Raw genomic sequence first — 16,919 nt, 5'->3', positions numbered from 1 at the left:
AAAAAAAACACAGCTGTGTGTCRGGCATTTGGAAATTACCATAGATCATGTACTTCCATGGTCAGTTACTTCATATGTTATATTGCCTCCATGAACAATCAAGGTATAATAATCCTGCAGACTCAGAATTTCTCCCCGTCAAACAGTTAATCTAAACATTTTAAGGGACTGTGCTACTTGAGAAAATGAGCCACAGGAGAAAAATACGGAGTAAAACCACACCGCAGCCTGTTGCTGCTAGTGACTCCATCCCACCCAGCACAAGCTTCCTCCTGAGTRGAGCTGTATGGAAGCTAGTGCAACCTCATTCATATACAAGATGGATCTGGGGTGGCAGCAGGGTCTAGTGTTTGCAACATGCTAGACCTGCCAGCTGCCTGTCATCTCAACGAACTATTCCCACCTCACTTTCAGACCTTCAGAAGAGGTTCGGGAAAGATGTTCAGCTGCCAAGGTCATAAACGTGACCGGTGTTCCCTGACCCTGCTCGCAAAGGCCTTCCTCCAGTCACAGAATGATGCATGGCTAAATGGGAAGGGCGTGCTGCTAATTTAAATAATTTGTTTTGTTTTTTGTGCTATTGTTTTTAGGCATGTAAGGAGACCCAGAAGTTTAGATGGCTGCCCCTTGGTACTAGTTCTCTATTAGACTGAAAGTTAAGTAATAGCTTTTATTTCAAAATTTTAAAATAAATGGGGATTGCAGTAGAGGTTTTAAAAGCTATCATTTGCAGTGATTAAACTGGAAAGAGGTAATATTAATGGTTTACCTGGAAAACTTCTTCCTTGTGTTCAAATAACCTGGCAATGTATTTGTAGTCAGCATAAGCCCAATATTTGGAGTATTCATAACAACTGAATGGTCCAGAGAGGCAGGAAGGCTGTCCACAACTCCAAGCCAAAAACTCTTGAAGTGTAGCCTCCACATAGCTACACCTGGTTTCAAACTGGGGAACTAGAGCAACATAAGAAAAGCCAAATATTACATGAGCACTGAACACAGAACCAATAAAAATAATATGTAGTTTCTCTCTCAAGTCTGGTTAAATGCAGCATGAAATCTGAAGTGGAACTTAGGTGGCTTGTCTCTGGTCTATTAAATGGTTCTCATCACCTAATTCATAATTAATGTCTGAGATTATTGCTTTTTCATTAAGGTTTAAGTGAATGACTGTTACCTTGAATCTGCTGTGAGCTAAGAGTACACAAATAGTTACTGTTGCTCATGTGCAAGGCACCATAAAGCACAGTAACTCATTCATACATCCAAGTTCCCTAAACAACTTATGCTTTGCTTAGTCTCTCTTCTTAAATGTGAGCTRCAAATGTGCACASAAGTATTTGCCTGCCCTTCATTTTGTCTCCACGGATTTTTGTARATGGACATGTTCATCTTTCCTTCTTCCACCTAAAGCAATAACTAAATCAGCACAGTAACATTTGGGAAGCAAACTGTGGAGTCACACTCATGTCAATGATCCATCTAAAAGCTGTGCTCCTGTTTTTCAGTTGGGACTAAAGAAGGATATTGTGGTGTTTCCTGCTAGCTATAAAAGTGTTTACCGCAAGTATTTTGTTTCCGTCATGCTTTGGTCAGGCTGACTGGTATAGCCTTTCAACTCAAGGTCAGGTCACTCAGAAGGCCTACAGGGTAGTCCACAACACAGCATATTTTTTTTTCCAGATAATCACAGATCTTCATTTCCCACAATTGTTAATTTTGCCAGCTTCAAAGAGACTTATCCAATGTTAAAAAAAATATTAYGCGCTGTTCTATAACCACTACTGGAAAAAAAATTACTGCAGCCTATATGAATGACAATGACAGAGCTGTAATTTAACCTTGTGTAACTTGCACAGAGCTGTTCAAAAACGGGATCCTTTTACTGTTCCACAGTAGCTCTTCCTTCCTTACTGCCCTGATTTTGTTATCACAGCAATTCCCATACAGTCTCACATATTTTTTTCTTATTCCCTTTGGGTGGGAGAACAGCTTTTACAAAACTTTATCACTAGCATTTTGTCATTTTCCATTGTAGTAGCCTAGGTAGCAGTTTTTCTTCCCCTCATTGTCAAGTTCATTAAAAATGTCAGATAAGCCCCAGCATTCAGCAGTATCTAACCTGGCTCTGTGCAGTGTAGGGCTCCCTACCTATGAACCACATACAAGAAATACAAACCACTTGCAATAACCAAAAAAATGCATGTATCTGATTCCTTCTCTGTGTTGCAGTTCAATGTGCTGTCCTGATATCCAGTCATTAATGCAGTGCACACCATCTTACTAAAAGATGGTCCGACAGAAAAATTAGATAAAAGATATAAGCTCTACTGAAGGTTGCTCAATATCTGAATTATTTTGATGAGAAGAAAAGAGTGTTCAAGACATTACATATTTTCCAATATGACTCTGGAGCAAGTATTTTAAAGGCAAGAAATATGCTTTCTAGCTCACAGTGTATTTCACTCTAAGCTTTACTTCAAAAATTCCAAYTATGAAAGGCAAGACACAAGGCCAAAGGCAAGACATCTTCTTGGTTGTAACCTCCCCAGGGTAGGGTTCTTGGTTTAAATTATATCTACTTCAGTACCAAGTACAGTGTGGATACTTAGTGAACAATAAATAGTAATAAAAATGGTCTTTGGATAATCTAGAAGGATGGATTTATAGAGTGCAACTAAGGTGAAAATGTCAATAGGTAACTGAAAGCAAGAACATTAACCAGTTTGTTAATAATGAATAAAAGCTGAAGATGTTTTGTAATTAATAAGTTGCAGATTAAGCCATGTAAGTCTAAAGTAAGCTATCAGTGCTGTCTGATGACACRATATCTGGAGGCATGACAGTCTTTCTCTCTCCCATCCAATGCCTCACATTGAAAGCTGAGGGAGGGAGGAAGTACTTTATGCACAGCAGTGGCTCCTGTCCTTGATTAAGGACTGTTCCTGACAGATGCCAACCAGTGTTCTGCTCAGAAGAATAGTGTTTGCTATGCAGGCTTTCCACAGAAAATGTAAAAACAAGGAAAATAGCCTTAGAAAAATACCCTAAAGCTCTAATAAGAATGAAAGTGAATTGTCTCCTCCATTTCTTTAGATGTAAGCTTAAAAGAAAACTGAATGTCCAGTCATAGCTGATGGGGAATTAAAAATTATTTAAATGAAWAATCCAAGCAAGAAATAACCATTTAACTTTATAACAAAGCATAGGCACACTCACAAAGCAAAAAACTGATCATCCACATCCAACTCCAGTTRCTACCTCAGTTCTCAGCTTTACATGACATTTATTCAGCCTACAGTATTTATGCTATATTCTCAAGCCTTATATTCAGCACCTGAATCTATAGTCATCTTTGCAGGCCCTCTCAATCCAAAGCTCAGAGGCTTGAATTCTTCACTTTCTTTAGTAGCAAAACATGTCACTCAGTGCCTCTTGGGCAGCTGTACAAGTTGCAGTCCATTTTTATCCAGCTGTGTATCTGACAGGATCAGCTCTACATGGCATCTCTAAAAAAAATTTCCTCCAGAGAACTTATGACTCATAACTGATCAGCATGACAACCTCTTGCCCTCTCCAACTTCTTTACAGCAAACTCATTGTTTATTCATTTTACTACACAACCAGAGAAAACAGTCACAACAAGAAAAGTCTGTATAAGCTTTCTCCTTCCTTTGTGAATCCTGGTGTGCTCCAAATAGCCATGGCATTGGATAGACAGGCTATATTGCTGCACTTTCTCCACCAGAAACTTAACTGCAGGTGCTACTGCCCACCGTTTAGCCCATCTCAGAAAAATAAATCTTTTAGCCTGGATGGAACTAGATAAGTAGGTAATTCCCGATTAATAGCACCTTCATTGTTCTTGTAATGAATGCAGGTTCTTTCTCTGGAGGTATCTTATCTCTGTCAATGTTTAATCTTCTGATTGTTTTYTTCCCCTAATGGACACATTCTGTTTAACTTGTGTAGTCAGAGAGAGTATTATCAAAATCATAAACTCAGGTACAGAGAAATAATTTACACAAATAATACTGCTAGCTCCAATGTTTTCCATGTTTCATCTGCAAATGTGCCTTGCAGATTGGTATGCCTCAGGAAGGTCCAAACTACCAGGAGAAACAAATACAAAAATCCAGCCAGCTTCCACAGAGGATGCCCTGTCTGCTGCTCTCCATTTTTTATATTAAGGAATCTTCAGTTTGGGGACCATCCCCATAGACTGCAGATGTGGCAATAAAGAAAGATGAGAAGTTGTCAYAGTAAGAGGTCTCAAATTATTTAGGGATCTCCAGATGAAACCAGTGGCTTAAATTGTTTCAGAAACTTTGAAGCACACAACAAAATATATCTACAAGCAAGAGGACAGTTTCTTTCTTGCATGTGTTTCTGATTCAGTGTCAGGTGTGGTTCCAGTCTAGKCTTAAGGCAATGAATCTGTTGTAAACATTGAAGAAATATTCAGAGAGGTCAATACAGTTTTAGTYTCCTGTTGCTTTCTCTAACCACATCACTGCCTGCATTTTGTCTGGGAAAGTTAGCGTGCATTGGATAAAAATGAAAAGAAAGAGAAGTCCTCACTGAAAAACTACTCTGTTAAGCACGCAAGAATGAGATCAACCATCTTCCAAATGACAGTGGCACATGAAATGTTATTACATTATTTCAGACTCTTAGACGGCTTGGCTAATGGCTTCACTAATATATCCTTACAATACAAAATTTTATAGCAGCACAAGTCTCATTCAGCTACAATATAACCCCTGAAGGCCCTACCCATCTTCCTGAAGACATTTCTAGCTTGCATTAGCATATAATGGTGGTTCCTAGAGACAAACTGATTGCTGCCTAGGGATTGATGCCTTTAGGAAAGCATCAAAATACAGATAGATTCAACTTCAAGATACAAATTCCAATTTAAATCCAGTCCTTATCCCTASTGACTACAAGTTATTGTTAAATGATGACATATATTTAGTTGGTAGCATTAATCCATCACTTACCTATATCACACCTCATAAATCCCATCACAAGCTTTCCCACCTGGAACACCCACTCAGAAAACTGCCTACTGATCAATGGAGACTGAAACTCAAACTATCCTTTTACCTCTACTGGTAAGCCTTGCATATTAGAATTGAGGTATGTTAACAAGGTATTGAGGAAAATGTCACACGCATGCAACCCCTACCTTCTTCCCTGTTGGCAATCGGGTACCTTTTACATATAGTGCAGGAASAGGCTGATAGCTCACTGAAGTATTGAGACACTGCTATGAAGACTTGTTTATGTGTAGAAGATGAGTAAATAACATTTGCTTTCCCAGGGATGGCATAACAATCAATTAATCCATGCTGGTAAAATGCTTTGAAAACCTAAAATGCCAAGCATTCCCCTTCTAACAATTCTTTCTGTTTCATCACTCTCTTGCAAAAACTGAACGTGAACTAATATGGTCATGATACTGTGAAGAAAGCAAATTTCACACAGTGTTGTAAGTAAGATGACATGATGTAATCCTACCACTTCCATAGGAATGGACAGAGCCTCATTTGGAGTCTCTGAGCAGACATTATGCTCCAAGAAAGAAGTGCTCCAGCTGAAGAAGGTTAGAAGAGTACAGAAAGAATAGCTAAACAGGGTCTAGAAAAACATGACTTACACTGAACATTTTTTAAAAATTGGGTTTGGCCTAGGGAAAAAAAGATTGAAGGAAGACAAAATATTTTAGGCAAAATGGAGAAAGCACATGGCAAACTGTATTTTGGTAAGCTGTTGGGAGGGCAARTGATCTACAGGGCATGAACAAAACAACGAATAACCTCTCCACTGGCTAGCAGATTGCTATCTTGGAGCCCATGGTTCCTACATCTTTCCGCCCTGGCATGAACCTCTCTGTCTGTCCATGGATAAACCGTGACTAATATTGTGTAGCTAGAGTCAGCAATGGAGTTGTTACAGTATTTAAAATCAACAGCAAAACTTGCCTTTCTACCATGGTGTGTTCTTAGATCTCTGAGTGAATCTGAAAGATTAGAGGTGAAATTATTCTACTGGTGTCAAGCTATTTTATTAATGTTCTGCAATTCTATAGGATTTTTCATCATAGGACCTCAAAGTACTGACAACCAATACAGCCTAACAAAACCTGTAGGAGGAAGGCGAAGATTGCCTTTATTTTATAGATGAAAAAAAMCAAAATAGACTGGTTAATCAGCTAATATTTTAAAACGCTCAGGTTTGTGGATGTGAAGCTCAGCCCACGTGAACATCTGAAACACATAAAAGACCAGGACCAACCACACACTCCACAAACTAAAGGAAACTGAGACTCTTGATTCTTATATGTAGTGTTACCCTGACTTCCTACTAAGAATACACACACAAGAAAGAGAAAGGCAAGTTCCACTGTTTACCAACATCCTAGAAACAAAGCCTGTGGTGAGAAGTGATACATTAGAGAGTGAACAATGATATAAAGGAGAGGCAGAGGACTGCAGAACCTAACAAGAGAGTTGTGAAATATAACACCAGTCCACCTCAATCTCACCTAAATCCATTGTCTTCATGCCTATCCTAAACTGTATTGTCTTTCCATCCAACAATGCAGAAAGGTATTTCGTATTCCAGTGCAGGGCTGGCCAATTGTCAACCATGTTACAGAAGACTGCAGGTTGCTGTAGAGACATCACAATCTCCTTGGCCTTCTCAGGAGTAAATGGTTTGACATCTGCACCTATGTAAAGAAACAAACATCTGTAGATAGGCGATTTATGATACATGAAGAGTTCTACCATCTCCCACAGCATGGAAAACATTAATAACTAATACTGCCTTTGCTTATGGTTGATTTTTTTATGTATCACATGTAATATTTGTTTAGTCAAACTTCTGTTGCAAACACAGAAAGAACATTCCTACACTAAATTAAAATGTAAAGCTGTGTATTAGCACACAAAGTATAAAAAAGTAGGCATATGCTTAGAATTTCTACTTGTAGCTTAGGCAATAAACCACTGTAGCCACATGGTTTGGAATTAACTTAACAATAAAAAGATCTTACAGTTAATACCCAGTTAAGAGAATATAAATTTTATGAGTAACAGTCCTTTTATATAGGATTCTTTCCAAGATATGCAGAGAGTTGTCAGAGATGGCAACTAGGGTTCGTATGCTTTTGATTTTAACCAAAGAACTGCAGGGAGACAAAAAGCAGCAGATACTTTTAAAGAAGTGTTTTAAAATTTCTTTTCACCTACAGAATTTTAGAAAAAAGAAATTGTGCCAATGCAAGAACAATGSTAATCCCTGATCTCAATTTAGTCCTTTGTTGTTCAGAGATTTATATGCCCCACTGAAGCYGTCAAGCTGAAATGCTGGCAACCTTAAATAAACTCAGCACTTTTACAACAACTTTTCTTTAGGGAYGTATTGAGAGGCAAAACCTGTTTTAAAAAAGAAATAACATAACAGCTCCACGGAGCTGAACCAGTGGACTACTACTCCAAATCATTAAAAATCCATTCATTATTCTAACCTCTATTAAAGTTAACTCATCCAGAATTTGTATCCATATAATGCCATAACATAGCTAATAAATCTGTTTGGTTCCCACAACCCCTAGCAGCTCATTTAAAACAAGCAAACCAATTCATTCAATTTATGGGTTAGGGTCTATCACATGCAATGGGTCAAACAAATACAGGATGAGCAAATTCCCTTTCCTGCCTGGTAGGAATTTTGCCTCTCGCTCCTCCCAGTGTGTGGGTGGGGGGACAGGTAGTGGAGAACCAGCAAGTCCCGCTTGGGACTGGGGTTTCATAGAGTCAACGTGAGCTGGGTCCCACCTCTCACGGACTTCAAGAGAAAACTGAATTCCTTTCTCCTTTCATTCCTCTTGAAAATTCCAGCTTAAAGCTTTAAAGACCATGGCTATTTTATATTAATGGCACATAACATTTAAAAATGGCTCCCATTTCTTGATGCAGATGACAAGAGGGAGTTTGCGTTTTGGGCTGTTTTCTGACATTTCCTTGCAAAAGCAGAGCAACACTCGACAGGATGGTGTTGCTGTGACACAGAGAYGGCTATGACACTTGGCCCGCCGTCTTGCGCTCCAGCATGTTACATAACCGGGACATAAGGAGGCCTCACGGGGACCATATGTCCTACCATATGGTCTTCACTACCCCAGGAAGAAGACTCTATGGGTTTCCAAGCAAAAGGTTAGTATACCTACAGGGAGCAAGTTCAGACACGGCAGAAAGTCCATGTGCAGGCACAACTGCATGTGCACGTGCAGCTACAAGAAAGCACGATAATAGGTTAAAGCTCAGCATTTTTTTTTTTCTTTTTGCAGCGATATTGTTCAAAGACTCAAGGCAAGGCTCAGTCCAGATCTGAACACCCGCAGGGAGATTCAGAAAACTTCTTCCACCTTGGACCGGTGCAACTATAATATCGTACAGAGGATATGGATCGTACATGGCTTTCACCATGTGGGAGCTGGCTGGCCTCACACATCTTTCAGATTTTCCAACTTGGTAAAAATAAAATTATTCCTAGTTAGGCTAAGTTTATCACCACATGGCTGTCCTTTTCACTGCTCAATTGTTTTTGCTTTAAGAGCAATACATTTAATTATTTTAAAGGATATAAATCTAAAGAAATGCAAGAAATTGGTGGCGTTTTTGGGGGAAGATTTTGTAAAGACAAGTTTTATCGCAAAAGCTTTAGGTTCATCATGTAACTTTAGTCAACAGTTGGGATGTGCTACAAAAGCAAGAATTTTACTGGGAGAGACAGAAAGGCTCACTGAAGCCAACTGTTGATTCTGTGTGGCTTTCTAATGTGATTTCCACATGCATATTGTGCTTTTGAAAGGTGTGGTTTTAACCACACTGAATATACTTAGCTCAAGCTACAGGGAGAGCTTGTATCAATGCCAAAAACCCACTCCCATAATTTGACTACACAGCCTTTCCTCTTCTGAATGTTCGCTGTAGTTTTTTGTCATGTTCCACACTTCACTCAATCATATGAACACATTTAACTACAAAATATAAAAGCAGTGAAAAAGGTCAAACGGTTCATCTCAATAAGATGCTAATCTTTCCTAYCTTCAAACAGTATTAAAATTATTGTTAAATCAGTATATATCTTTTCCTGATATAGATAAAATAATCACATACAAATATACACGATATAATCAGCACTGAAGTTTGCTTTTGTTTGAAACATTTTAGTAAATGTAAAGCATTAAATAAATGAACATTCATTTTTTGGAAAAGACAAAAGTGGATTCCAGGAGGTTTTGTGCAAAGAATCTTTTAAGTGTCTTGATTCAGAGTTTTATGTATTCCTTGGAGAGAACAGTAGTCAGTTAAACATAATTCCTTCTCCATAGTATCTGTCATGCATATCTAAATGCCTGTGAGAGAAAAGGAACACAAAAAAAAGGCAAATATCAAATACTACATCAAATAGATATCACAGTAATTTGGACAACTCTGAGCATGGCCCATATAGATTTCTGAYAGAATTATATACCGTAGGAGTGGTAAAAGGTAATGAAAAGAGATATCTGAAGATGGATTGATATCTCTTGAAAGAGATATCAGCAGAAAAATTCCTAATTTAAAATAATAATCTTATCCTTAATTATTGTTATCATAGTTTAACAAAGACCTCACAAGCTGGTCTCTTGCTTCCCAGTATTTTCTAACCTGAAATYGACGGTAATTGATTCCTAGGCAAAATCTGGGATTATATAGCATAGATAAGGGCGTACAGTTTGGACATTGATACGTATAAATAAAATGYGTACCAAAGAAACAAAACGTCCATGGCACATCTTGGACATTAGAGACAAATTTTGGGGAGAAATCAGGCAGAAGGAGAGGATAGAGATGCATATTYCATTCAGAAAGAAAAAAAACTCCACTGGAGTTTTCATTTTCTCAGTTGTACTCTCATCCAAAAGCGGGAAAAAAAATACTATTAGTSCTTTGCATCAGGCTTAACAAATGATGTACCTACACAAAATGATGTACCTAGTACAAAAAGCAACAGGAATAATTTGTCCTATGTTTTGAGACAAATACAAGGCATGCATAGAATACAAACCAGACTTGAAAAACTGAATCAAGTTTTAAGTCAAGGTTTGTTACCGTGATAACTTAAATAATTGCCTAAAAACGGAGAAGTTCTTCAGAAAGGTAAGACCTTGTGATTACACTGCAAACTAGTGATCTTCCAATTAAAATACTCAGACTAGCCAGTCATCTTCATGTGAAGTGTTGTCAAATAGGAAGCTCATCCAAATTTCAGTGCTGAGGGCAGGTAAAAGAAGAGTAATGAATTTGCTAAGTACTTTCCAGCTGACTTTGTGCTTCCAAGAGAAAAAAATAATTTTATGTTTCTGATTAACAATTTTTCTGAGTAACTGAGYGGGGCTTGGGAATAAAGAGCACAGCAGGCAGTCTGAAGAAAAGTGGACTTGATCAAAGTTGTTCAGAAGTTAAATGTATTGTCATTAAAAAGCTAAATGTACTGTCATTCATTTAAAATAATTTAGCAAATTAGAAGAGTTCATTAGTGAGTGGTGGCAGTAGTAGTTGGCTTCTGCCAAAACACCCTGCTGCTTAAATATGAGAGTTAATTGAGAAGTATTAMAATTATTTTCTAAAAGAAGGAGCACAAGGAAATCCTGATAATATATTTGGTATAAGCATCATCAAATTGTTTTTCTTCTAATTCTGTAATGTTTCATCATCTTCATTTCTTTAAAACATGTATAAAAAGTTAAAAGAAAAATTYTGTGTTTTGAATACATTAGTACAGAGCGATCAAGTCACTCAAAAAAAGATTAACTAATCTTAAATGTCCAACAACTGAGCATGGGAAAACGCGGGGCGGAGTGGGGGAAATTCCCCAAAGCAAAAATAAGTGACTTGGKTTGGATGTCAGACTTAATAATTTTTCAGTACATTAACTCTGTAAATTAAAAAACAAATTTAAATAATCTGCATGTGATTACAGCAKTCTGCACTATAATCAGTCTACTCTGGGCAAACAGAATGCATCTAAATATATACATATATTTTTCAGGATACACTGCAGGAACATTGAGGTGCTACTTCTTGGCCAGTTATTGTTACTCCTATTTTAGACTCTGGGTATGCCTACACTGCAGATGCAGCATAGCCTAGGGGCATCTAAATTACATTTACGTGGATATTTTGGCTACCAAAGAATAATTACTTTTTGCATGGAGCTTCTCAAGATGAATCGGTCATACATTTGCGCACTGGTAAGACTGGTACCTAAGCTACTGCACGCTGAGGCAGTCTGTGAAGCAAACAAACCCTACATTGCCATCAGCATCTGCTACCAAGGAGGGAAGGAAGCAAAAGTAAAGAAACGGGTTGTGYCTCCCAGGAAAATTCTGGGACCAGAAGAGGAAGTCATATTTGCATTCGCTTTCCAGCCCTGCTGCAATAGAGCCGAGCATCTTGCATCACAGTTTTTCTTACAGTAAGTCTGAGTGACTCAAGACATGAACTATAAGAGCTTGGGCTTTGCCCTCAAACCTCAAACGGTCCTTGCGATAAAGAAAAGGAAATAGCTCCGAGACATCTTAGGGGGAGAGTAAGAGGTAGAAAACAGAATATGACACTGGAAGGGACTTGCAGTTCTCTGCTCTAAATGACAGCACRCAATCCCACACGTAAATTCATCAAATTCCTTTGTAAATCCCCTAACGGCTCCTAGCAAAAATTCGGTCCAGAACTCACGGCCAGCTTTGCCCATTTTCTCTTCTCCTTGCACCTTGTACGGCACTTCTAGAAAGCAGTCATGCATGCATTCGGCTAATTAAAGAGATGCTGAATGATCTCCTTTGGTCTCCTCGAGTAAAAGATATGCTTTCCTTTTCCTCGCTGTCCTTATAACGCCTGTCTACATCTTCTGCTACTTGAAATCCCCCCTCCCGCAACAGGCAAATTAGAATATGCACAAGTGAGAGAAGCGATACCAAAGACGCTCACAGTGAAGCTTCCAAYGACCTCTGTATACTTCTTGTTTGCTGGCAAAATTGCTGAAAGCACACTGGAACATAGCGAGGCTGCAGCACTTGTCAGATACATGGAATTTTGTTTTCTGTTGAAGAAGACCATGGTCTTTGACCAAAATCTTCCCTCAGGATATAAAAGATTTTATCCAACAGGGCAGACTGCTCTCTTTCTTAAGCTAGGCTGCTACAAAGCCACATTTTGGTCCATGTGGCATGTACATCACACAGAGTTTCCTCTGCTGTTGAGGAAATTTAGTAGCAAAGACACTCTTCCCCAGTACTTCACCAGCACTCATATGTATGTCTCACAACCTCCCTACCAGATGGGACATTTAATACAAAACTTAAYATTAATATAACATTATGATTGAAAGTAAGGAAACTGGGACATCAGGGAATTAACATCTGTATTTCTTAAAAAAAATAATTTGCCCCTGTTTTAAATAAAGTTCATTTCTATTTTATTCTTTTTTATTCCTTGTTAGCAGTAAATATGAGTGCACCACTCTTAAACTGATTAACGCACTGTAAAAATTTCCCTGGTAAAGATTGTAACCATCTAGGATTTTGCTGCTGTCCTACGCTGCAAACACAACTGACAAGAACTTCAAAGTGACAGCAACAAAAGAATCTAAATCTTCTAAAACGTACTGTTTTTCCATAAGCATATTGCAGTTAATAGTCAACAATACAACTGAGTCTTTTAAATGTGATCCAGAAAGAGGTTATAATGGAAGTATACATGACTTTTTGTTCATTATTATAATATATAGGATACACACTATGGTTAATGAGAGTCCCTTAGAGGTATAATTGCCAGGATGAAATTATACTTTAGAACAAATAAAATAAGTATTCTTGAATGACATAAATTATTAAATTGAAAGAAGTTGGAAAGACTCTCCATGTGAACCCCAGGAAAAGCTTCCAAAGTGCACAATAAATAAAGTAAACAATCAGGACACAAGMTCCTGGGATTGCCATTATTATTATAGGAATATTAAGCAAAAAAGCACAGTTAATATTTATTACATTTCTTTACATTGTTCTATTTCCTTCAGCGTGGGTAGAGCAAGCAGATGTCAGCTTAACCTTTGTTTCAAGTTGCTATTTTCCTCTGTGTTCTCATACAACAACACACTGACAATGCACCTGTTGCCAGCAATGAAAGGGAAATTTTTCCATGAAAAATTGTTTTCACTGTTTTCTTTTGACTCTTATGTTTTGGGGTTCATATGAAGAATGTAAAATCATGCTTTAATGTAATGTAGGGCTAAGGACATATTTGACTTAATAAAGATCACTAAAATGTGAACCACCAAGTTCTTCTAATTTAATTTTCAATCTTATTATTTCCCTAACGTTAGTTCCGTTTCTTAATATAAATATGAAACATAAAAAAACCCTGTTTTTACTGAAAAGGCACAGCCATGTTATGCAGTAGTTTACCTTTCACAACTTTAYAATACAAGCTGCAGTTAGTGGTGTCAACATACCTTTATCATCTTCCCTCCACTTGGCATTCCTTGCACACGGTGACCCTGAATAAACTGAAGGAGCATTGGGACTATGGTCAGCTGAGGTTGAGGCTCCAATATAACATCCTTAAAATACCTAAGACCCTGACCCTCAAGGCTGTCTAAGTGAGGTAGGAAAGTATCCATAATGATCAACCTGGATGAAAAACATCCACCTCACAGAGGATCCAGTTACCACCTACATGTTCACTGTTAAGCAGGCAATGAACAGCGCAGCAAGCAGAAATGGAGTACAGAATGGCTTAAATGGATTCTGAAGTCCAAGTCAGGTATGAATTTTGCATATTCCTTTTTAAACTTGAAGAACCTAGAATGTGGTCTGCGGGGAATCTGGTGAGATATTTTTCATTGGCAAACCACAGAGGCCCACTCCACAAGAAAAAGGAGCTACCACGCTCCTCCCTAAAGGACCTTACAATGGACTCTGGCTCACCACAAAACTAGAATCATCTCCACTACAGTGGTCACTTTGCGATGTGGATGTACACATCCCGCAATCAAAAGCTGCAAATATGTGCCCTCTGGATAATACTGACATATGAATTTAAGAATAAAACTGTTCAGTTTTCATAAGCTGAAATATGTCTCTATTTTCCTTTCCTTTCGATACCAAGAAAAACAAAGCAAGCAAGCACAGTAATACCTTTTTCTTCCTGCAGTACAAGGGAATCATTGAATGACTTTAGAGCTAGAGGTCCATCTACCTCTCAATAAAAGAGAAAGGTGAGTAAGGTGGTGAAAGACACAGATTGGAAGAGGTCCAAAACAAGACAAGCCCAAAACAAAGCAGATCCTGGACAATCTGTTTCTAAATAACTAGAAGGAAGCAGATATCAAAGCTAGCGGAGGGAAAAATAAGTTTCACTCATAGGCTCACATCTCACAGGCTCACCTTCAAAGGTGAGGCTGCCGGTGCAGAGGGTATAAAGAAAAGAACCAATAAGTCTTCTGCAGCAGAAGCACTGCGTCTCCCTGCAACACTCCTGCTGTTTATGGGAACTCTAAAATTATATTGTCCCAACTCAAGCCRAAGTCCTAAAGTCGAGAGAAAACACTGGAAAACAGGCTTACTTTGGAGGCTGGAGGGAAGATTCAAAATTGTCTAAATGCCACTTTTGAATTTTTGAATTAATTTAGGGTCTTGCCAATTTTTGCTTCCAGCCTTTGTAGGGTAAGCAATCAACTCCTACTTGTCAGACAGGAAGATTAGAGTGGAGGCAAGAGAGTACAACATTGTACCCATGATATTAGGAGTTGTTTGGGAGAGAGGCATCAGAAAAAATGGGATGCCCAAATTTCTCTCATCTCTCCGAAGAAAGTCACCTGAAGAACATAATCTGTCAAAAAAACGAATGATTGTAGTGAGCAAACAGCACTTCTTAACACACTAGGAATTGGGGGTTCCAGCATGGGGGGATACTTTCTTAGATTCTCAATTCAACTATTAAATGATCAGTGTGTTTTAGCCGACCAGGCTCTCCAGGAGCCTCACAGTTATAACAAACCTGTCAAAACTTTCAGTTTATCTCAATAAGCAAGGCTTAAAACAGCACAGTCTAGGCGACAACTCACAAATGGATCAGCCAGGCCTGCCTCAGGGATGGGAGGAGCAGCTGGCAGCCATAACAGCTTCAGCCATATAATTTTTATCCATCAGCACTAATCTATCAGAGCTTGAGGCTACCACTTCTCCTTGTACGAACTCCAGAGGGTCTTGGGCCGGACAGATGCAGATACGCATGAATACAGAGATTTCATGGTTGTGACTGATAACTAGAAGGGCTTCCATATCACAAATTTGGATCTAGGTGCCTTAAGTCCATGCAYGTCCTGTTGCGGGCACTGAAGTTCTGAGCCAGGAGTCAAAATAACCTTTCCGCTTGCTTGAATATATGCACTTCATCTGATAATATTCAAATCTCTTTAGCTACATTATAATGAGGTTAAAGCAAGAAAAGATTTCCCCACCCCAAATATTACAAATGTCAGTAATGAGAACAGTAAAAATGTCACCACACGGAGAAAAGAGTGAAATTAGCATATTTAGAGAAGTATTATACCCATGAGTGAAATAATGCAATCAGCTGGCTGCAAGATAAAGCTAATTTGGTTTCCAACAGTTTATCAACAATGCACTGCTCCTTTACATTAACAAATTTAAATGGTACCATATCCTGCAAACAAGAATAATTCACACAGAATATTACACTGTGTTAATTAAATAGCTGGAATAGAAAAGGTCAGGCCATGACTGAAAGATCTGCATACGGGTTGTGAAGCTATGAAAAAAGCTGGAGTGATTTAAAGTCAAGCAATTAAAATAAATTATTTAAACGATGATTAACTCCATAGTAAATAAACCTAGATTTACACAGTCTATTTTAACACTTCCTTTCTTTTGTTGTTGTTTCTCACAAAACTGTTTCTTGCTGACCCACGCAAGAGTCAAAGTATCTTCAAAACTGTCATATGATGAGGTAGCTTGGAGAAGTTATCAAAGAGTTATTCTGCTTATGTTAAAGTTTMCATTTTAATTTGTAGGTAATAAGAGGCAAGTTTTGCAGTTACCTATTAAACAACACTGGAAAACCACCCTTGCCTAATTTCTGTATTGTTTTCCTGCTACTAGAATAATCAAGAAACACCTAGAATTGCTACAGTTAATTGTGAAAGGTTCAGAAAAAATATTTTTCCACTTTGTTTACTTTTGCAACGACAGCACTTTGCCTTTGGCACGATGCCACTGAGTCAGTTAAATTACAGTAGTTACATAGCCACTGAAAACTGAAAAAACATTTTGGCATGGCCTGAACTGTACCGAGGTGGTCACGTATAAAAAAAGACCCAGCAAAGCAGGGAATTAACCTTACTTGGAGCCCCCAAGCGCTACCGGAACACGTGCGAGTCACGATCCAGCCTGAACCTGACCCAGTATTTCTGCAGGGCCGGTGGGGTTTGGGGGGGGAATTTCACGGGAGCGCGCGGTTTCGGCTGCAAACCCGCGGCCCGGGCGAGCCGAACTGAAATAAGTCGTTTTTCAGAGAAGATGAAATAATAATAATAACACGTCCCGTTTGGGGCGGGAAGCACCGGTACCGCGACGCGAGGGCCGAGGGCACCTACCCGGCGCGGCGGCCGCGGGCCCGGCCATGTTGGCGGCGGGGGGAGGAAGGGAGGAAGRGAGGAAGAAGGGAAGAGGGAAGGAGGGAAGCGGGCGCTGGAGGTGCCCCGGCCGCCTCCCCGCAGAGGGCCGGCGGCGCAGCGCGGCTCCTTCCTTCCTGCCCGCCGCCGCCGCCGCGTCCCTCCTC

At 39.0% G+C, this 16,919-nt stretch overlaps 1 protein-coding gene across 8 annotated transcripts in view; it reads right to left on the bottom strand.

Annotated features, from left to right (window-relative positions):
• Positions 1–16,913, bottom strand: part of HSPBAP1 (HSPB1 associated protein 1) — a 37,491-nt gene extending 20,578 nt beyond the window's left edge. For 2 of the 8 annotated variants that reach the window (XM_026082165.1, XM_026082168.1), the window contains exons 1-5: positions 14,255–14,299; positions 13,570–13,623; positions 8,236–8,302; positions 6,551–6,736; positions 770–954 (exon numbers count right to left, since the gene is read on the bottom strand). In XM_026082165.1, coding sequence (XP_025937950.1) covers positions 770–954; positions 6,551–6,736; positions 8,236–8,302; positions 13,570–13,623; positions 14,255–14,284 — 522 coding nt within the window. In that variant the 5' untranslated portion in view covers positions 14,285–14,299. Of the gene's footprint in view, positions 1–769; positions 955–6,550; positions 6,737–8,235; positions 8,303–9,191; positions 9,256–13,569; positions 13,624–14,254; positions 14,300–16,481; positions 16,707–16,734 lie in introns of those variants that run through there. The other 6 variants (XM_026082166.1, XM_026082171.1, XM_026082170.1 and 3 more) reach the window with 6 other exon arrangements.
• Between the last annotated feature and the right edge of the window lie 6 nt (positions 16,914–16,919).

The sequence above is a fragment of the Apteryx rowi genome, unplaced genomic scaffold, assembly GCF_003343035.1.
Source record: "Apteryx rowi isolate R43461 unplaced genomic scaffold, aptRow1 scaffold_57, whole genome shotgun sequence".
NCBI classification, from domain to species: Eukaryota; Metazoa; Chordata; class Aves; order Apterygiformes; family Apterygidae; genus Apteryx; species Apteryx rowi.
This window is presented reverse-complemented; position numbering and strand designations above follow the sequence as displayed.